The 23,627-nt window shown below is 42.7% G+C and overlaps 1 protein-coding gene across 1 annotated transcript in view; it reads right to left on the bottom strand.

Annotated features, from left to right (window-relative positions):
- Positions 1-550: 550 nt before the first annotated feature.
- Positions 551-23,627, bottom strand: part of serpinh2 (serine (or cysteine) peptidase inhibitor, clade H, member 2) — a 40,807-nt gene continuing 17,730 nt past the window's right edge. The window contains 2 exon segments of the mRNA XM_051708060.1: positions 551-1,927; positions 20,462-20,694. Of these exon segments, the coding sequence (XP_051564020.1) occupies positions 1,622-1,927; positions 20,462-20,694 (539 nt within the window). The 3' untranslated portion in view covers positions 551-1,621.

The following is a 23,627-nucleotide window of genomic DNA, read 5'->3' as shown; positions in this document are numbered from 1 at the left end:
CAAAGACGCACTTGAAGAAACACACTATTGTATTTATAAAAACAGACAAAAGAAAATCTGTCAATGCTTGTGTCTGATTCGCTATTTGTTGAGAGGAGTGCGGCACGAGCCTGCGATGCGGAACACACGCATGTCGGCATGCAGTGCATGCCTGTCACGTGAAACAAGCGCATGTAAAGAGTTTTCACTATTTTATCTCTGTTTCATTCATATGAAAACTGTTTGCAAGAATAATGTCATCTATGAGAATGTTGCAAATTATCTCCGATCATCTCGGGAGGTGCTGTGAGTTTAGTTTGCTTTATTTCCACACAGTTGGCATGCATTGTGAACGCAACTCTGCAGGTTCAGTAATATATATCTTTGTATTAAAGAAACAAAGATGAAAGTGATTAAATCATAAGGTAATTCAAGACACATTCACCTTAAACCTAAGCTTTCTTTTCTTTTCTTTAGGCAGCATTAACTGTATTACCAAAACGCAATACAAACACAAATTCGATAAGAACACACATTTGACAGCATTATTTTGGGAACACAAGGGAATTTATTAGGCTTTATTATTGATTATTATTACCTTTACATTTATGGTTGTCTTTAGTTCTTAATCTGTAGGTAATTTTCCACCTGTTGTCATTGATGGATGCTTGCGTGATGGCAAATGGAGCCGTTGGAGATGGTAAATGTTTGGATTTGGGGAGTTGGTTAAATACGATTTTTTTATTACTTGTTTTTCATTGGTTTTTTAGTTTAATTTAAAGTGCAATTTGAATTTAGAAATGTCTTTTGTTTGTTTTTTGTGTTTCAATAAATGAATGGAATTTTTAAAGCAAAATCAGTAAAGCAAATAATTTCACCAACCCTCGGCAGGGTGTTGAAGATGTAATCGAATATCACAATATTTTTTAAGGCAATTATCGCTAAAATATTTTTTACATATCGACCAGCTATAGTCCAAACTGAAAGCAAAAATGCCTTATGACGCAACATAATCACAGCCAGTTAGAACATGTTCTTGTCTCAGCTGACCACAAGCACTTTATACTGGACCCTCTAGACATGAGGGCAAAATGGGATTTTGGACCAATGAGATTTCATTGTGGGTGGGGCTTCCCGGCATAACAGCATAAATAGAAACCAAGTGATTGAAAAATTGCCATTTCCGTTGTCATGATCATGGCTGGCAAGGACAAAAACTCAAGGAATTTACAAGGAAGTGATATCTTGTATCACCTGTCCTTTATCCTGTCGAGCTTGCTTAGGACAGTGTTAAACTGTGAGCTGTGTGTGCTTTATCAATTAGGCAAAATATATTAAAAAAAAAATTATAATAACATTCAAGTTGGGGGAATGAGAAGAACTTGGTGAATGAAGGGTGTTCCAATTCAGAAAGAAATCTGCAAAGCTTTCTGCGGAATTATGTGGAGTTCATTGATTAATGTCACCCTATCCCAAACAGATCTCTGAAAGTAAGTAATGGAAAATGCAACACATAACACAAAACTAACAGATGAAAGACTTTTGTTGTGAATAAATGGGATGGATTATTGTCAATAGCCAAAGGTCAGCCATATTGGCTCTTCAGCTGATTGTCAATGCCAGAACGTAAACCGTTTGGACTCTACAGCTCATCATGAATTGCAGAGCCCTCAGTCTGTTCCAGAGCACCTATCATGAGCAATGCCTCAGTATTGTTGTCCCTGATTAGTATAATGAAGGAATGATCAGCATAGAAGAGTTTTTGCTTCTCCACATGCTTGTCCTCATGCATACTGTCCTTGCTGCCTGACTCCTGGGTCAGTTCAAGGGATGTCCAGTGCAGCACAGCTCCCAAGTGGAGCTTCCCCTTTCCCAGGCTTGACACAGCAGAGAAATCAGCCGATGTCTTGCTCCACACATCCACCAGGCCCAGCGCAGCTAGCTGTTTCTGTATAAAAAAGAGAAAAAAGGGGAAAAGAAAGGAAAAAGAGAAAGAATGAAAAAGACTGTAAAAGAGGGAGATTGTTTAATGTTTTGTTACATCCCAGCCCTCAATAGAGAAAAAAAGGAAAGAGCAATCATTTCAGACACAAAATCATTCCACTCAAATACCACAGAGGGACATAAGATGGTGCAAATCAATTATGCACACTAAATAAAAGCACAGCCAAAATATGAGTCAACAGAGAACGTTAAAAATTAAACATTAATGCCCTTTTATGACTCACAATGGTGGAAATAAAAGAAAAACATGAAAAAAAAAATAAATCAAACACACCGGTCCTCTCCAGTCAGGTAGAATAGGCAAAAAAAAAAAAGCTAATCAAAAAGAGTGACACTGCAAATCAATAATTAAAAAAAAAAAAATCTGGTAGTCTCCCCTCTTCATTGTCTACCTTCTATTTTATAAAGGCATGACAGATGCCCTTGTTGACAGTGCAGACGGTACAAAGCAGACGACAGGAGCTGAAGACTGCAGCCGAGGGAGACTTGCTTATGAATAATTTAAAAAAGATCTCTCTGACCTCGGCCCGCTTTTGTTTTCATTTCAGATATAAATTTGGCAGAAAGACGCTCGTTGACAGGTAGTTTATATTCCCCCCTGGATGAGATTCTGGATAAACGACAGTTACCCACATGGAGAGAAAGAGAGCGATGCTGAGAAATATATGGAGAAATAAGGAAGAGTAGATAATAAGTGAACCGTTGTGGGAAGATTGAGAGACACCCACATGTTTGTGAAAGCCAAGACCGAATGGCAAGTGCTTTAACTGTGAAAGATTAAGCACTCTAACCTAAATGACTTTTGTAATTAAAAATCTAGTGGCACAAAATGATGCAAGCTTACTGGGAACACCAGAGCTGGTGTGCTGGCATGGTGATTTGAATCAGAGGTTGTTAGAGGGGAAACAAGGTAGAAAAACAGAGAAAGAGGGCCAGAGGGATTTGGGAGGAGAGCTTGATAATGAGGGAGAGAGCTGAGGGAGGGTGTAACCTGGACGAACGCTGTTCGACCTTCTGCCATTCTGCAGTCCTCTCAACAGTCTCTGCACACACCTGCACTAATGCACTCCTATTGTCCTCATCTATTATTCTCCTTCTCCTCCCTCCTTCCTTCATCACTTCATCACTGCCTCATCCCTGTCTGCTGCTCAGCCACCTCTGTGACATCGTCATCCCTCATCTGACCATCCAACGCTTGTTTAATTCCTTCCTCTAGCTCACTCTCCGTCACTCTCATCTACTCCCTCCATTCAATGTTCAGGCTTATATCCAAGCTTTTACTTGTACTTGTGCTTCTGCGAGTGATGGGTATTTCCTCTTTGTCTCCTGAGGCTTACGCTAGCACAGTGGTTCTCAACCTTTTTTTGATAAACACCCTCCTACTTCATTCCCTTACCCCCCTCCTAATTATGTGAAATAATTTTAAAGCGGAGAAAGAAAACAAATAACATTAAACACAAAACTCATTATTTGTGTTATTTGCTTAATTTGCTCAATGCAACTTCAATGCAGTGCATAATTTTAAAGTTTTGTTAATAAATTCAGCAGGCTTACGTGTCATGAATATGAGACCAAACCTTGCGTTTCTTGAATTCAAGCAGATGGAGGGCTATATCTGGGGCCTATAAAATGAAAATGCAAAGACAGAAACTAATAATAAAAGTGATATTGTTAATATATTTTACATTTGCCTTTTTGATTATTTATTTTTTATAGTTTTTACAGTGGTGTTTGTAACAAGACCATAGTAAATGCATGGAAGCATGGATCTTCATTACCATGGTTAGATGTAACATGGCATTTTTGTAATTATAAACAGTAGACCTACTCTAAACACATGTAAAAACAATAAATACAAAACATAAATATTTATAAGTTGTAACAAAAATTAATTATATTCCCTCAATCCCCTAATATAGCCTATGACAAATTCAATTGGGCTGAAGTAGTTATATGATAATATTTATTATTAATATATTTCTGCCTAAAGTACAGTTAGTGTTACTCTAGTAAATTCAAGGGTGGTGATGCAGAATTCTGTGCCAAATTCAAATGTTTTCCGCTTCTCGCGCCTTGCTTCTCACTGAATCTCGCAAAGCTGCGAGTTTAAGAGCTCAAGCTTTAAGAGCTTTGCCTTGCACTGATCTGTCCATTGAGCCTTATCCATCTACAGAGCCATACAGGTGCATTAGCCAAGGTTGTGCCTCCGCCTGTGTATTTGACGCTGCTAAACCAGATACTTCAGATGTGTCATTAGCCTTTAAAATCAGATGAACCGCGATACAAATGCGTACCAACTCGTATAATTGAGAACCAACTGATATACTATAAGTCTAGATAAACGTTTTAATGCAAAGAGGACCTTGACGATAGATTTGATTATTATGACTGATAAACACCCCCCAGTTGTAACCTAACGACCCCCTCTCTACTAATTTGCTCTCAGTGCCCCCTGGCATCCTTCGAACGCCCCCATTGAGAACCTCTGCTCTTGCAGGTCGTACACTGGACAAGAAGCCCCATGGTGCATCACGCGTAGGACAAAGCACATGTATCATCACACATACTGTAGAACTGGTCGTTCGAAGCATAGAGGTGGAAGTCCAAAATTGTGAATCTAATCACAGTACAGACAAATGTTACATACAAAGGTTTTTAGACTTCTTTAAGAATAAATAAATTGACATTGATGAGTTTGCATGTTGATGTACGAGAACACGGTGCCGCTGCGTATAATGAGCGATTAGAAAAAGCAACGTTTATTATGCAATTTCTTTATAAGTAGCCTAGGCTTCATTAAAGCTGTCAAACCACAAAATGACAAACTTGTTACTGAAAAATCGCTTTTACACAAAGCATCTTATCCACAGTTTTCCTGAGAATTATGATTGTCGCTGGACACTTTTCTGGTACTGGTCTTCATAAGAAGCAATGTAAAAACTACCGAAACGAGCAATCATGATGGAGAACATCAACCAGTTTAGTTGTTAGTTGGAGTAAAAATTAGTTTAGGCTCAAATTGTGTAGTTGTCCTAACAACTCAAAGGTAACAATATCAGTTTAACTAAACTAAGGCCATCACCTCATGTTATTTACCCACTCGGGTGAGGCACTGTCGAAAGACGGTCATTGTGACTCTGTAAAGTATCGCCACTATTGAGCCACATTTTTTATTTGATTTTTTTTTTACAAATGTAATATGCTAAACATCACATTATCCACTAAAGAAATACACCAATGCGATGAACACACTGGAAACTGGAAAAACAAAAAAAGGTTCTGTTATGAATCGTGGAAAACTTCCAAGTCAAGGAAAAATGTGCATAGGCTGAAGCAAAGTCCCTTTCAAGGCAAGTCATTTCACTCGGCAGCCATCTTTGGAATGCTCTCCAGCAGCTATTTTCTATGTAAACAAGTGGCATAAAAGTACAGCTCCCATCTATTTAAGTGAGGAAAGAAAGATGTCCAAAACAGCTGGTCAAGATTATGATCAAAGAACATATATTAAATCATCAGTAAAATCTGTCAACAATGGTATCATAAATTGTACTTCTTTAGTTCAAATCATGCTAAAAATATATATATATATATATATATATATATATATATATATATATATATATATATATATATATATATATATATATTTTTTCAGGCTGGTTCAGCTAATGCGCATTCTCGAGTTGACTGACAGGCGATGTATCTATCTTAAAGGTGACTGGCTCTTTTACCTGTAAGGCGGAACTTCCTTTTCTACATCCGTTGGGCGTTTCAATTTCTCCCATTCATTTTAATACCAGTGGTCCATCTCGGGCTGGACTCTGGCTGAAGTCAATAATGTATGTTCCTTGGGTCGAATTTAATGGAAAACTTTAATGTGAGTCGCGCACTAACATTTTTATCAGCTTCCGAAGTCATAGCTTTGCGCCATCATCGGATGCTGAAATATGGTGGCGGTGTGTGTTTATTCATAGAAAATTATGATTTTTAATTTTAGGACACCGTGTCACTGCCTGACGTGTGCGCTGTGTAACCCCTTTTTTTCTCTCTCTACGTCCTTGTTATACAGACAGACACTCGGGCATATTTACATTTCCTTAATTAATACTCCATGTTGTCTCAAAGGGTTTTTTCGCTACAGCTTTTCTGTTAGGAGTTTGTATCTTTGATGTTTTCTGCCACTGTAGACGTTCTCCTTGTGGAGCTCCACTCCTGGGCCATGTAGCCTTGACCTGAAGCAGCTTGTTGCCAAAGCAGTGACATGGCGCCTTGTGTTACTACGACAACGCTGTCTCCGGCAATTAGAGTCACATGCAACATTAGCAGACATCTCCCAGCCTGCACTGTGACAAGCTCTATAAATAGCATTCCTCTCTCTTTGTCTTGCTCGCTCTCTCTTTTTCTTCTTGGGATGGAGACACCTCTTGAGATGGAAGGGTGTGCCACTTCATTTTTAAAAACAATCAGTGTTTAAATATTCAGCGTCGGCTGTCATCATATTACATGATGCGAGGGTTCAACCGAAAAGCCCCAGGGTCTGATGGTTCAGCGGCACTTGCACTTCCCTCAGACTCGGTCACTCCAGGATGCAAAGCGAGAAATGCGCATATAGCACATTCACTCCAGATCTCGTCCGTATTCCATGATGCCTCACAGCTATTAGCTTTGAGTCATTTGAAGCTAGTGAAGCTTGGCCTCACTCGTACAAAATCCAACTCGGCTCATGGGGCGCCCTGGAGGAGATGCAGGTAAACTCTCCCAAGGCGCAGTGAGCCCCAAATGAATTAATGACACATTTACGAAGAGGAGACGTGCCCAGCGGGCAACAGGATTGAGTGATGGGTCTGCAGATGAGTACAGTAGTTTCTGCACTTGAAACAGATGAAAGGAGTCTAATAAATATAATGTGGTAATGTGGCACACAGACTCCCAACTAATGCAGTAAATGTGATGGGCAGATGGAGAGAAAGTATACTGCAAAAGAGAGAGAGAGAGAGAGAGAGAGAGAAAGAGAGAGAGAGAGGGAGCAAGGAGGAATGAAGCAAAGAGAGAGGAGGGCTGTGTAAACACGGTTCAGCTCTAATGCTGCTCATTGGGCAGAAATGGAGCACCCCTATTTTCACTTCTCTCTCGTGCTCTCTTCCTGTCTATTTTTTCTCAAGCCTTTCCTCAAAGTTTTCCAAATCTAGTCTAACCTTACCCTATTTTAAATTTTTATTATTATTATTTATTTTATTTTTTATCATATTTTTATCTCTGCCATATTTGTATCTTTCAGATATCTACTGAAGCATTATTCTGATGCATAATTTAAGTGCCTACATCAATGAACACAACTACAAATACACAGCTTATAAATAAAACCACAAGATGCAATGACCAAGTTAGCTGCTGCATTTTCTATACAACACATGGTGGTGCAAGGAAAAGAAAGGGTGGAGATGGGCCACCAGCAGCACAGAGAGCTTTCTGTGACACCAGTCAACTGTTTTATTTAGCCTTGCATCGCGGCAGTCAACTCATCCTTTCAGAAAAACGTCTTGGGCATTATTCAGTAGCAGAGTTCTTTATCACTGTCTTATGTCTTATTTACTCTTTTGCTTTTTCTTTCTTTTTTCCCTATCTATTTCTTCCCCTCACTCCACTCACACTCAATATGATTCTTCGGATCACATTCTGCCACAAAGAACGCCATTTATCGGCTTCCTGATAAATATAAAAAATGCTTAGCAAGAAGCACAGACCCGCTGGTTCATAACTGATGCTAAGACTGAGCTGTTATGAAACAGTGTGCTAACATATAAGAAATGATCAAGGCCTTTTCAGCGTAGTTTATCATTTAATTATTTTCCTATGTTTTGTATGTTGACATGTTCATTTGATGCATACTGCAAACAAAAATGGAGAGAACTAAATTTGCCAAACTCTAATCTGATTGCCTGGAAACAAAGTTATGTTTACAAGGTATCAAGGTGATACAATGAGTGCTTTTGAGGAAGCACTAGTCGCTGAATTTGCCAGGTTAGTGGCATTTAATCTTAGGGAGATACTTAAACTAGTGTTTAAAGCACTTGGTAGATACAGTAGTAATCTAGATATGCAAGAACACAACTTCATGTTCAGTTCAAAGACATTGGACCAAAATGTACACTGTCTGTTAAAAGTGTGGCTACATCAGACCATTATGATCACATGGAAAATCAACATGTTGCTTCCAAAAATTCATGTATTCTGATATTTATCCCATTCAGCCAAATTACTGACAAGCTCCATCCCCCATCAGACATTTTTGCATCAATTCAAGTGTGAACACAGTTTCATCTAGCCCTACACGGGTTTTGGTCCCGTGGGTACCAGGAATTAATTGCATTCACATAAACAATATAGAGCATGATTCAAAGTTAGCATTATTGCTCTAAAATTTAATTTTTACTACATTGATGGTTAGGTTTAGGGTTGGGATTGGGCTGGGGGTGGAGTTAATAAAATATGCATTCCTCTTCACTGTAGTACATAATTTACAACTAAAAAAATCAATTCACTTTAGCGCCACTCTGTGGACATTCCACCCAGAAACAGGAGTTGCCCAAACGTCCAACAACACTTCCAGCTTCAGCCACTGGGGGCGGTGATTTAAATTTTGGTAAGCACAGACTAATTTAAGTAGCAAAACTTTCGGCCTACCATTTCTGTTTCAGCCAAAGTGTAGGAACTGGTGGCAGTTTCACATAATAAACAGGATATGTCAATATATCTACAAGATTAAGACAAATGTCTGCATGTCAAAATCACTTGTCTAAATATTAGGGGTGTAACGGTTTATCGTGGCATGATACATCACGGTTCAAAAATGAGACGATGTGCATCGTGAAGATGGGACATTCAGCACAAGGGATCGAATGTCCGTTTGAAGTGCGAGAGTGACCTGCTCTGACTGTGTGAGAGAAAATTATAGTTTACATAGGTTTAATGATAGTGGCATATTAATTTACTATATATAATGCTGAATATTATTGTAACAGGTAAAGGATGGGCAAGGAGGAGGCGGGAACCGGCTGATCAGTCAACATAAGTTTTAATGTAATAAATGAACTTAAATCAGCGTAAACACAAACACATTGACACACACAGCGGCCGCATGTGGCTCTCTGTCTCTCTAACTGGCACCTCTGTCTCCCCTTTATCTCTCTCTCCCACTGATTAGGTGACCATGTACCCTCATGGCCCGGCCACTCCCTACTCCTCATCACACTCCTCCCCCGCCCGATTCAGGCCGGGTGCCATCCGGAATGGCCTAACCCCCCCATCTCTGGAGGGGAGACGCTGCCCTTCCGGCCATTCTGCCAGCCGATGGTACACCCTGCCTCCTGGAAACATGGGAAGAGATGAGGGGAGGGAGAGGGGAGAGGGAAAGGGTGAGCGGGAGGCACACAGAGAGAGAGAGGAGAGAGAGAGAAAAACTGGTCCCCAGACATGCCTTCGCTTGGTCCTAAGCCACTCCTCCGCCCTCTGGCAGACAAAAGCCACTCCTCCCCAGGCGGACAGCAGTGAGTCCTCCGACCCCTGGCAGACGGAAAGCTCCTCCCTTTCCTGGCAGATGGCGGCGGTTCCTCCGACTCCCGGCGGCCAGCAGCACTCCTCCGTCCCCTGGCAGATGGCAGCGGCGAGGACTCCACGACAGCACATCCCTCCTCCTTCCCGGGTTTCGGCACCACTATAACAGGGTTCGGGAAAGGAGGAGGCGGGAACCGGATCAACACTCAACAAGACTTTAATAGAAAATAACATCAAACGGAACTGGAACATAATAACAGGCGTTGACGACACACACACACACACACACACACACACACACACACACACACACACAGCTCTGTGTGTGTGTCTCTCTCACTGGCATCCCCGGCTCCTCCTCTTATCTCTCTCTTGCTGATTGGGTTACTCAGCACCAGGCATGCACCCTCACAGCCCAGCTACGCCCTCCTCCTCGTCACAATTATGTATAATAATTCTCTGTGGGAATATAATCCTAATGCTATGTGTCATGTCTGATTTGAATTCATCAGTAAATTACTATTATTTCACTGGATAAGCATGCACTTCTATTAAATATGTATTTTTGAAAAGAATATTTAGATGTAATCAGGGACAATATTATTTAAAAAAAAAACTATTTTAATGTAAAATGTTTTAAATGTATGTAATCAGTGACAGTGTGTAAGCAGCACATGTCTCTACATAATTCTGTATTTTCATTAAGCAGGATTATTAGCTAACATTTCCATTTGGTGTAACCACTGCCCTGTTCTGGGCTGATTTTTAGTCCCAGTACATTTCTGATGTAAATGGATCATTTAGCACTTTTAAGAACAGTTCTTTTAGTTTAATTTTAAATGAAAGGAACTATTTTGCATATGTCTTTAAAGTAATATTAAAAATCAATCTTAACTTTTATTGATTCAGGCTAAGTTTAAAGAATCATAAACTGAACCGAACCGTGAGTTTAGTATCGTAAACTGAACCGAATCGTGAGATGAGTGAATCGTTACACTCCTACTAAATACAACTGCCCCACAAGTCCTAGCATATAATCTACATCCACTTCATGACCTCATCAATGAGTGTAGGTTTGCTTGACTCTCTCTGTCTCTTTGGCACACACAGAGAACTGTGCAATCCAATTAAAGCCACACTGGCATCCACAGGCCTTGGCGCAGTGAGACATTTAGGTCTGTGTGTTTGTCTGTTTATCTTAAGGTCAGTGTGTCTGGCTGTGTGTGTACTTCAGGCATCAGACAGACGGTGACCCCTCAACCCCGGAGTCCGGACTCAATCTCTTATTAGCTGTTATCGCCTGGTACTAACTGCTCCTGAGCTTCAGCCCAGCTGCCTCACCACCAGGGCAGATATTTTTATCCAGCTTGTCCTGCCCCTTCTCTTTTCTCTCATTTCACCACTCAACATCATTCCACCTCCCTCACAACTACTCACCTCTCCAGCTGCACATCAGTCCATCCTGCCCCGAGACAGGCCCCTGTAGCCACACGGCAGGGCTATATTAGCACATACACGCAGGCTGGCGGGGCGACTCCCAAGCACACAGATTGGAAATCAGGATAATGGCAGCTCCTCCCAAGACATCCACATGAGAATCTGACAGAAGGGCTAAAGCGACCTGAGTCGGAATGACAAAGTGTCTGGCAGCCATGTTGGAGGTTGAAGCTCTGAGGCGAGATGACAGATAAAAGGTGGAAACGTTATTAATGCCTCGAGATGGAGGCTCTGTTTGCTCAGCTCAACCCAATCAGAGAGGAAGGGAATGAAAAGAGAGAGAGAGCAGTACTCAGCACAGTTTTTCTGTCACTGCTCATACAGTAGTGGAAGAATCAAGTGCCTCTGACCGACGGTGATATTTCTTCAGATACTACAAGAGAGAGGCATGGTGTATGTGTGAGTGTGGTAGAGAGAAGAAAAAGCCAGAAGCGAACATGAAAGAGAAGAGAAAGACGTGGAGAGGTGGGGAGCAGCAAGAGATTCTGTCAGAGAAGTACTACAGCTCTATTCATGTCATGCAGTCAAATAGGACTTTCGGCCTCTATCCGCATGCTGGGGCATCGCTTATGTGAACACTGCAATCCTGGGTGTCTACTATAAAAGAAAACAACAGACAGCCCAGACACGACTCCTTTTTGAAGCAAGCTTGTGGGTCCCTCGTGGGCATCCCTACTGCTCATGTTAATGTCAAAGTCTTGTTCTTCGGAGCAGGGCTGAGTACGATTACATGGCAGCAAGAGCCTGTGGACACTTATATTTCTCACCCGGCATTACAACTTGAACAAAATGCTGTCAAATACACAAGAGCAACCGTTCGGTTCTTTGTGCACCATGGGAACGGTTGTTCTCTTCTTGACCTGTCTAGCTGAACAACCATCATCCTTGTTTTGCTCTTTTTTCTTGTCTTTCTCTCTCTCTTTTAACCTCTACTCTCCAAAAGTCTTTCCATTCCCTGCCACTGGACTTAAACACATTTGCCCCATTCTAAATTTCCATTTTAGTGGTTTGGTCTCTATGTCCCCTTCCTGTAGAATTACCCAGAGATAGTGATTAAAGTGCCACCCATATCCTAACCTTTGCAGACTCTAACTTCACCTTTTCCCTGCATCTGACAAACGATTGGTGATAGACCGAAGTCATTCATTTCCAGTGGAGTGACGCACGGGGTCTGCGTGGGATTCCAACCATCATATCAAAATCTGTTGTATTTCTCACTTCACACCAATCATTTTTAATAAATTCATCACATCCGGTCAGGCGGTCGCATACGGATTAGTCGCACAAGTTGAAATATTTCAACACATCCGAACCTCAAACCAGATCCAAAAATGTCGCATCCGGTTTGAGGTTTGGCTGCGTTGAAATATGAATATGAAATAAAGTTGAAACTTTATTTTGAACAAAATCTATTCTAAACATATTTATTCTAAATGCCTGCTACGTCTGTACACTGGACGATTATGAATGTGTAAGTCAGAAGTAATCATTTAGGTTGCAAATATATCACAAAAGGATTTTGTAATTACAGTAAATGTGTGATTAAGAGTGTTTGTGTCATATAATTCTGCACCCGCAAAATGTAACTATCTATGAATTTCTATTTTCTATTTGCTGAATTATGGTGTTTTTTGTTGTTAATTATCATAATAATAACTATATAAAAAACAGTATTAATAATAAATAATTATAATAATTTATAAATACTGAGTGAATATTAATCATGAATTTCATTTATTTCATCTGCTCAACAAAATTACACACAGTAATGTCATTCTGAGATTTGGTAGCAAACTTTTGGTAGCTTCTCCATTAAAGAATTAAATCCGTTGCAGGTAAAATGACAGTTCATCACGACTGCCACTAGGGGGAGAAATAATTCATACTGAAAGGGATAGTTCACCCAAAAATGAAAATTCTCTCATCTCAGATGTGTATGACTTACTTCCTTCTGCAGAACAAAAACAAATATTTTTTGCTTTCATTTGAACATACTTCTCTCCGTGAAATACTTCACAGAGAGAAGACAGAAAGAGAAAAAGTTAAAGAAGGAAAAAGATTGCAGGGAGAGGTTCAGGCAAATTTAAAGGAGGTAAAGAGAGAGAAAGAGAGTGCAGCAAAGAATGAGTGTGAGAGAAGAAACTGGCGAGACAGAAGATGAGCTGCAGGGACTCTGGCCAGATAGAAATGAGAGTGAATGAAAGGGCAGACAGAACTATTGAAGTGGTTGATGAAGTGATGAATAAAGAAAGGGAGACGAAGGATGAGTGGGAGGAACCGGTGGACTCCGGGCAGGAGATAGATGAGCTGAGGTCAGACATCGAGAGAGGGAGGTAGGAGAGAGAAAAGACAAATGAGAAGAATGAACGTGGAGACTGGAAAAGAAAGAGGAGACAGAGGTGGGGGAGGAGAGAGATGAAGAGCCAGCAGATGTCACAAAATCATTCATCAAGCTTGAAATACCTTCCGTCCACAATCTACACCTTTTCTTATATGAGAACACTACACAGTACTCACCATTTCTACCCACAATTGCCAGCCACATTACACCAAAGAAAAAAAAATGCAATCCAAATTTGCTTATCCACAAGCCAATCATTCAAACCACAGTTTTTTCTACTTCAATAGCCCAAACAGTCGCTGTCAGTCTCTGTGGTCCAAATCTAGATCTGTTCAACAGTGCAGACAGAACCATCTGCGCATCTCTAAAGCTCAGTCACTCTCTGCTGTCCTGAGTCCAGACTGCTTCCTGGAGCCAAGCTGGTGAAGGTGACTCTTGCTGAACTTTTACCCCAGTATGGCCCTCTCTGGGTGGCTGGAGCAACTACTTGTCCATGCCTTTGCCCAGGCCTTGTTGGAGCAGAAATGCTTAAGGTGAATTCTGGAATGTCAGGAGACTCATTAGGGCTCAACATTAAGCACTGTCATGTGCTTGCCCTTCCGGACAAGTAAATTGGTCGTTCACTTGTCCGAGTAAAAAAGTTACTTGTCCAGAGAGAAAAAAAGGACATTTAAGTTACATGCTCAAGTAACATGTAAAAGTTTCTGTTGTATGTTTCCTAAAATGCCCAATCTAATAGTGTACCTATGCAATCAACTAAATTCTCTGCGACAGAAATGTAAACTGCACTGGGTAGGGGAGGAGGCTATTGTCATATGGTAATTATTTTATGTTACGTATGGTAGTGAAATAAAAGAAAGCCTCCATCACCATCATTTACAACAGGGGTGCTCACACTTCTGTGGAATGAGATTTACATTTCCATCATGTTATTACAGCAAGATCTACCATGTACAATAAAGGCTATACATTATCACAATACCAAAATGTTAGTAGTCTGTAGAGAAATTTGACGATTCTCAATACCAGCTTCAAAACCACAACAAATGATAACACAAACTAATATGTTAATTATGGAAGAATTAATTATAGAAAGTAATTATTCAAAACTAGTAAACAGTAAGTAATAAAATAACAATAAAAACAACGATGAATAGAAATAGATAAAAAATAATAGAACAAAAAATGCAAATGAATAAAATTCAGTGCTTTTTAACAGCTTTAAAAGTTTTTAACAGAAGTAGGCTATCAAGTATTCAAGTAAACATTCAGAATGAAATGCAACATAAAACTACTACTGGTCTTCACTCTATGATTATAATACATTAATAATTTTTAAAGCTACTAAAGTTACTCAGTCAAGAGCAGTGAGTGTTTTCTCATTTTCTTGTGATGGTTGTTTGATTATTATAATGACATACTACACTAGACAGCAGCAGGTCTATTAGCTTACATTTATACTAACAAGTCTGACATTGTAATGCAAATCCGCTTTTTTCTCCTCTGTTTACGTTCACTTAAGACATAACTCATTGTGTTTACATGAATACCTCACCAAGGCGGGCATTTTGGCTTTGTATTTGACCATTCAGGCGTGCATTAGTGTTAGCATTTTTGGAACACGAGCATGTTCAGCACACACACATACGCCGCCTGTCAATCAAACAGGGTGCAGCTGTTACTAGATCTTACTAGAATTATAAAATTTCTAGTTTCTAATAAGTGACACAGGCCTAGCCTATCACAAATATAGCTGGTTATTTTTTCGTTATTGACGTTTTAATCAGACTTCTTGTCCGGTCAGGCAACAAAAATTCTCTTTCACTTGACCCTTCAAAAATCCACTTGTCCCACACAAGCGTTAATGTCGAGCCCTGCTCATTCATGTTTAGTATATGGGGAACATTTTCAGGGGTCACAAGCAGGCAATTATACAATGACTTTTAACAGCACAGTAAGCCAAAGGTCAACTATCCTTTTAAAGAAAACACAAAAGTCTTTGTGATACCATATGTAAATATGGACCCTATGATTTCTGTGATGCGGAAAAGGTGGACGGAATCCTGGCATAATAATGGAATTATAAAACACAAAATACCATGGAATTTTACATACCTGGGATCAACATTAAAGAGCACCTATTATGGTTTTTCAAATATTACCTTTCATGTAGTGTGTTATATAGCTGTTTGTGAATGTAAAAAAGTCTGCAAAGTTTCAAAAATCAAAGTGCACGACAAATGGATTTATTGACTCCTAAAAGAAAGAACCGATTCTGAACTCCTGAAACGAGTTGTTAGTAATTCCAGACTTACTTCCTGTACTAACCTACGTAATTTGGTAACAAAAAACCCGCCCCTGGTCTTTATTGGCTGCTCGCGAACAGCTTTGACCCACACTCAAACACTCCTCTAAGCGGTAGACCAATCACAACAGACTGGGACATCTGACCAATCAGAGCAGAGTAGGCTCTCTGAAAGGAGGAGTTTAGAATGAATCCTTTAGGACGGATCATTGAACTAGTCGTTTTTGACACTGGGAAAAAAAAAGGTAATTCTGCAATTTAAATTCTGAGCAAATTAAAGTGTTTTTTGACCTTGGATGCATGTAAATCTATTGTATGAGACCTTTAAAACAAAATTAGGCACGATTAAAAACCATCATAGGTGCTCTTTAATGTATGAATACACTGGTATCAAATTAAAATCTCAATATGTCCTAAGATGAGTATTAAACCACAAAATCCTGCTATTTAATTTAATGAATATATAGTATGCATATGCTGCGAGCTTCAAAGTGTATGTGTGAAGGTGGCCACTCAAACACTGAGAAAAGTATATCACGATCATCACGTGTGCTGTGTATGTATAGTAGATGACAGACAGCAGGAAACTCATTCACTGTAGCAATGTAGCAAACTGCTTATTCGAAGGTGAGAAAGTACCATCAAAAACGTCATGGTTACTGGTGTAACCTCCGTTCCCTGATGGAGGGAACGAGACGTTGGTGTCGATGTAGTGACACTAGGGGTCACTCTTGGGAGCCCGAGACACCTCTGGTCTTTGATAAAAGGCCAATGAAAATTGGCGAGTGGTATTTGCATGCCACTCCCCGAACATACGGGTATAAAAGGAGCTGGTATGCAACCACTCATTCAGGTTTTACGCTGAGGAGCCGATATATGGTCCGGCCATTTCAGCGGGTAGTTCAGCGTTGTGGCAGGAGGGACCAACATCTCGTTCCCTCCATCAGGGAACGGAGGTTACACTAGTAACCATGACGTTCCCTATCTGTCACTCACTCGACGCTGGTGTCGATGTAGTGACACTAGGGGTCCCTATACAAAACGCCACAAGGCTGAACTGTGTTACGTGAACTGGCGGTGTGTGGTGGGCAGACTTGCTGTGTGCCTCATAGCCAGTGCACCAGGTCGACATGTAACCTCCCCCAACATAGTTATGAGTGTCGAACGGCCCTTTTTGGGGACAAGTCGACTACCCAGAGATAGAGACAGGCTTAACCCAGTCATGGCCTCTTTCCCCTTCTCTTTTTCCACTCCCTAAAAAAGAAGGGGGATTATCCGACTGGGCCACCAGGTCTAGTCGGGGGGTGTCCCTCCCAAGGGGAGGACACCGCGGAGACCACACCTCGCCCCAAGAGAGGGGGGGATATTTAAGTGGAAGAATACATCACATGGTCTTTCCAACCATGTGGAGAGCCTTCAAGGTAGATCCTGCCCAATGGGGGAGGAGTTAATACAACATGGAGACTGGGGCAGAGGGGCTCTGCCCAAGGAAGACGCAGTTTGCCAGCAGGGAAAGAACTAGCGGAAGATATAGATAGCATGGGGTTAGCCTTACAGGGAACCGCCACATGCGGAGCACCTACCCCAGAACCGGGCTCTTAGTTAGCGCGTGTACTGGGCCGGCAGCGAGTCTCTCCGAAAACTCAACTGCCACAGGGCTCGGAGGAAGTCAACCAGGGAACAACTTTTGTGAACACTACTGGGAATTAACAGCGCATGTCTTCAGCTCAAAAGGAGGTGGAAGGCACTATGTGCAAGCGATACACCCGGCCGGCTATCCCGGGCTTATCCGCTTGTGTTGCGTGCCACTACCTGGGACGAAACCGGTTCCACCCGGAGGTTGTAGAACCTTGCAAAGGTGTTGGGTGTTGCCCAGCCCACTGCTCTGCAAATGTCTGTTAGAGAGGCACCTCTGGCCAGGGCCCAAGAAGCCGCTACACCACGGGTAGAATGGGCTCTAGCTAGCCTGAGTGAACGCGTCCCCTCCGGGGGCCAGACATGGAGATTCCAGAGGTCTGGGCGTGGGTGCCGGATGGTGCCCCTTCCCTGAGAAAGAAGGGCCTTCCTCAGGGGAATTTGCCCGGGGGGAGCTGTCACGAGGAGCGTGAGGTCCGAGCACCACGTCTGGGCAGGCCAGTAGGGTGCTTACCAGGACGACCTTCTCCTCATCCTCCCTGACCTTGCAGGGTCTGTGCAAGCAGGCTCACTGGGGGAAAATGCATATTTGCGAATGCCAGGGGACCAGCTGTGTGCCAGCACGTCTATGCCGAGGAAGGCCTCGGTGAGGGCATACCAGAGCGGGCAGTGGGAGGATTCCTGGGAGGCGAACAGGTGCACCTGTGCCTGACCGAATCGACTCCAAATCAGCTGGACCACCTGAAGGTGGAGTCTTCACTCTCCCTTGAGGGTAACCTGTTGTTACGGCGCGTCCGCCGGAGTGTTGAGGTTGCCAGGAATGTGAGTGGCTTGCAGCGACTTGGTGCTGCTAACTCCGTTGGAGGAGACGGCGGGCGAGTTATGACATACAGCGGGAGCGCAGACCGCCTTGGCAGTTGACATATGCTACCGCTGCCGTGCTGTCTGTCCGAACTAGCATGTGCTTGCCCTGGATCAATGGCCAGAACCTCCGCAGGGCGAGCAGAATTGCCAGTAACTTGAGGCAGTTGATGTGCCAACGCAGCCGCGGACCCGTCTAGAGGCCGGCGGCTGCGTGCCCGTTGCCAACAGCGCCCCAGCCCGTTTTGGAGGCGTCTGTCGTGGAAATGAGAGGTCGGTCCAAGGGCTGAAAAGACGGTGACAGACCGACGTAATGGCCACGCGGTGTGTCCCGTGGCGCCATGCTCGTCTCGGGACTCGAGTCTGGAGCCAGTGCTGAAGAGGCCTCATATGCATCAACCCGAGCGGGGTGGCCACCGCCGAGGATGCCATATGCCCCAGGAGCCTCTGAAAATGTTTCAGTGGAACCGCTGTTTTCTGTTTGAACGCCTTCAAACAGGCCAGCACCAACTGGGCGCGCTCATTCGTAAGGTGCGCCGTTAAGCAGACTGAGTCCAACTCCAAACCAAGAAAAGAGATGCTCTGAACCGGGAGGAGCTTGCTCTTTTCCCAGTTGACCTGAAGCCCTAGTCGGCTGAGGTGTGAGAGCACCAGGTACCTGTGTGCGCATCTTTGTAAAGACGTGAGGAGACAGGGACAGGCCGAAAGGGAGGACTTTGTACCGATACGCCTGACCCTCGAACGCGAACCGCAGGAAGGGTCTGTGTCGAGGAAGGATCGAGACGTGAAAGTACGCATCCTTCGGGTCTACCGCCGCGAACCAATCTTGATGCCGGACGCTCGCTAGAATGCGTCTTTGCGTCAGCATCTTGAACGGGAGTCTGTGTAAGGCCCGGTTCAGTACTCGCAGGTCCAAGATTGGCTGCAACCCACCGCCTTTTTTCGGTACAATGAAGTAGGGGCTGTAAAACCCCTTCTTCATCTCGGCTGGAGGGACAGGTTCTATCGCGTCCTTCCGTAGGAGGGTAGCGATCTCCGCAAGGTAGCAGCGTTTCCGTCTTTCACCAAGGTGAAGTGGACACCGCTGGACCTGTGCGGATGCCCGGCGAAGTGAATCGCGCAGCCGAGTCGGACGGTCCGGACCAGCCCTCGTGACAGACTGGAAAGCGCAAGCCATGCGTCCAAGTTCCACGCAAGGGGGACCAAAGGGACAACATCATCAGATGTACCGGCAGGTGGGGCCTCGCGGCGGGGCGGAGCTCGAGGTGCCACACCACATCGTGGCCGTGCTGAGTCCGAGGACATCGAAGCACTTACCTGGCTCCCTGTGACCACCCCCGGAACAGCCTGGGACGGGGGATGAAGAGACCTGTCCTCGTGACCCGTGGAGACTGTCACATCGGGGGCGGATTTGTGCCACAGCTGGGCGCTCAGGGCGGGAGACCGCCGCTGGAGCGCCAACCTGCCAAATGGAGTGGTGGACGGTGGTTGTGATGCCAGCCGTACACACCGGATATGTGACCCAGGGAACAAGGAAACCACTCTTGCTGAGCTCTTGAGTACTGCAGCCACTTGAGCATGCAGCGCAATTAAATGTAAAAGGTAACAAAAAGATGAAGATCTGCTTACGGAGGTTACGAAAGTAACCATGATGTTTTGTTGACTATTAAATGTTGTATTTCCATTTGATTAAAGTTTTAATGAATTCATTTTGATGATAAAATAGAATGATACTGTTAAGTACAGAATTCATAGGGCCAAAGTAACCCCCCCTTTCCATATATTTTCCCTATTTTTATTTTATATTTTTATTTATTTTTTTGAGTAGGAGTGGGTCGGGGTGTAATTCACACCCTGGTCACAGAGAAACAGAGAAACAAACTCAATCTGTTGGTGTGCAAAGAGAGAGCATTGAAAAAGGCAACAGAAGCAACACTTATGGTGAACAACTAAATAATGTTTTTAAGAATAAAGACTATAGCTCAGTGTCTTAAGACGCATAAAACTGCATTACAAAGACTAAATGCAATTTCAGCACAAACACAATTTCCATTAAAGTGAAAATAGCTTCGCCTCTGAATGAGAATAATCTATGACCTATGGTTCCTTCTCATTATGCTAATGTCATATCTGGATATCTTCCATTAGCTTTCTAAATGAGTCTAATCTACATTCTATGTTTGGAATATTTATCTATGATGTCTATGAGTAATTTTTTTTAAATAACTTCCACACATTTAGAATGACTATGTAGGAAGTGTTCTGTAGAATATTTCAACGATTACCTGAAGATTGACTGCGCTGCTGAGCTTTGCTCTAGGGAGGGACAGTGCCATACTTTTGGAGCTTAGATTGGCCAGTCACCTCTCTAGCTGTTCCAGGGACAACAGTAGGTCCAGTCGAGTCAAACTCTCCACATGGAAGGGCAAAAGCAGCACCATGCTGGCTTTCCCCTCCCAAAGACTTAGCTCTATCACCTGTACCATGTTCTTCATGTCCTCATAGAGACGGTTGACACCTGTGAACAGAGACGAAAAGAGATGTTTGGTCATTTTAATTAGGGATTTGCAAAACTTTTTTTTAAATCCACTACTCTGTGAATTGTCAGAACGATTAGTCGATCTGTATTGAAGGGACAGGTCACCAAAAAATGAAAATTCGGTCAAAATGTATTCACCCTCATGTTGTTTCTAACCCATGACTTACTTCCTTCTTTGAAACACAAAAGGAGATATTAGGCAGAATGTTAGTTTCAGTCACCATTCATTTTATTTTATGGCAAAAATCTGAAATGAAAGTGAATTATCAAGTGAATTACAGCAGCCATATCACCCTGTTGCTCACTGAAGCTAAGCAGGGTTGAGCCCGGTCAGTACCTGGATGGGAGACCTCCTGGGGAAAACTAAGGTTGCTGCTGGAAGAGGTGATAGTGAGGCCAGCAGGTGGTGCTCAACCTGCAATCTGTGTGGGTCCTAACGCCCCAGTATAGTGACAGGGACACTATACAGTAAAAAGGCACTGTCTTTCGGATGAGACGTTGAACCTAGGTCATGACTCTCTGTGATCATAAATAAACACAGGGCACTTCTCGTAAAGAGTAGGGGTGTAAACCTGTTATATATATATATATATATATATATATATATAAACTCAGCAAAAACAGAAACATCCCTTTTTCAGGACACTGTATTTTAAAGATAATTTTGTAAAAATCCAAATAACTTTACAGATATTTATTGTCAAGGGTTTAAACAATGTTTTCCATGCTTGTTCAAAGAAACCATAAACAATTAATGAACATGCACCTGTGGAACGGTCGTTAAGACACTAACAGCTTACGGACAGTAGACTTTTATAAAAACTTTTAGACTTTTATAAACTCACAGTTATAAAAACTTAGGACACTAAAGAGACTTTTCTCCTGACTCTGAAAAACACCAAAAGTAAGATGCCCAGGGTCCCTGCTCATCTGCGTGAACGTGCCTTAGGCATGCTGCATGGATGCATGAGGACTGCAGAAGTGGCCAGAGCAATAAACTGCAATGTCCGAACAGTGAGACACCTAAGACAGCGCTACAGGGTGACAGGAAGGACAGCTGATCGTCCTCACAGTGGCAGACCACGTATAACAACACCTACAAAGGATCGGTGCATCCGAATATCACACCCACAGGACAGGTACAGGATGGCAACAACAACTGCCTGAGTTACACCAGGAATGCACAATCCCTCCATCAGTGCTCAGACTGTCCGCAATAGGCTGAAAGAGGCTGGATTGAGGGCTTGTAGGCCTGTTGTAAGGCAGGTCCTTACCAGACATCACCGGCAACAATGTCGCCTATGTGCACAAACCCACCTTTGCTGGACCAGACAGGACTGTCAAAAAGTGCTCTTCATTGACGAGTAGCAGTTTTGTCTCACCAGGGGTGATGGTCGGACTCTTGTTTATCATCAAAGGAATGAGCGTTACACCGAGGCCTGTACTCTGGAGCTGGATCGATTTGGAGGTGGAGGGTCCATCATGGTCTGAGGCGGTGTGTCACAGCATCATCGGACTGAGCTTGTTGTCATTGCAGGCAATCTCAACACTTACAGGGAAGACATCCTCCTCCCTCATGTGGTACCCTTCGTGCAGGCTCATCCTGACATGACCCTTCAGCATGACAATACAGCCATACTGCTCGTTCTGTGTGTGATTTCCTGCAAGACAGGAATGTCAGTGTTCTGCCATGGCCAGTGAAGAGCCCGGATCTCAATCCCATTGAGCACGTCTGGGACCTGTTGGATCGGAGAGTGAGGGCTAGGGCCATTCCCCCCAGGGAACTTGCAAGTGCCTTGGTGGAAGAGTGGGGTAACATCTCACAGCACGAACTGGCAAATCTGGTGCAGTCCATGAGGAGGAGATGCACTGTAGTACTTAATGCAGCTGGTGGCCACACCAGATACTGACTGTTACTTTTGATTTTGACCCCCCCTTTGTTCAGGAACACATTATTCCATTTCTCTTAGTCACATGTTTGTGAAACTTGTTCAGTTTATGTCTTAGTTGTTAAGTTTGCTGAAAATAAAAGCAGTTGAAAGTGAGAGGACGTTTCTTTTTTTGCTGAGTTTATATATACATGTGTATATACACTGGTGGCCAAAAGTTTGGAATAATGTACATATTTTGCTCTTATGGAAAGAAATTGGTACTTTTATTCACCAAAGTGGCATTCAACTGATCACAACGTATAGTCAGGACATTAATAACATGAAAAATTACTATTACAATTTGAAAAAAAAAAAAAAAAAATGTTCAGACCTTCTTAAACTACTTCAAAGAGTTCTCATAAAAAAAATTAAAAAAAATCCTCCACGTGCAGCAATGACTTTGCAGATCCTTGGCATTCTAGCTGTCAGATTGTCCAGATACTCAGGTGACATTTCACCCCACGCTTCCTGTAACACTTGCCATAGATGTGGCTGTCTTGTCGGGCACTTCTCACGCACCTCACAGTCTAGCTGATCCCACAAAAGCTCAATGGGGTTAAGATCCATAACACTCTTTTCCAATTATCTGTTGTCCAATGTCTGTGTTTCTTTGCCCACTCTAACATTTTCTTTTTGTTTTTCTGTTTCAAAAGTGGCTTTTTCTTTGCAATTCTTCCCATAAGGCCTGCACCCCTGAGTCTTCTCTTTACTGTTGTACATGAAACTGGTGTTGAGCGGGTAGAATTCAATGAAGCTGTCAGCTGAGGACATGTGAGGCGTCTATTTCTCAAACTAGAGACTCTGATGTACATATCCTCTTGTTTAGTTGTACATCTGGCCCTCCACATCTCTTTCTGTCCTTGATAGAGCCATTTGTCCTTTGTCTATGAAGACTGTAGTGGACACCTTTGAATGCAATCTTCAGTTTTTTTTGGCAATTTCAAGCATTGTATACAGTTACTTATATTTTGTATTTTAAAT

This window comes from Myxocyprinus asiaticus, chromosome 1 (genome assembly GCF_019703515.2).
Source record: "Myxocyprinus asiaticus isolate MX2 ecotype Aquarium Trade chromosome 1, UBuf_Myxa_2, whole genome shotgun sequence".
Lineage (NCBI taxonomy): Eukaryota > Metazoa > Chordata > Actinopteri > Cypriniformes > Catostomidae > Myxocyprinus > Myxocyprinus asiaticus.
This window is presented reverse-complemented; position numbering and strand designations above follow the sequence as displayed.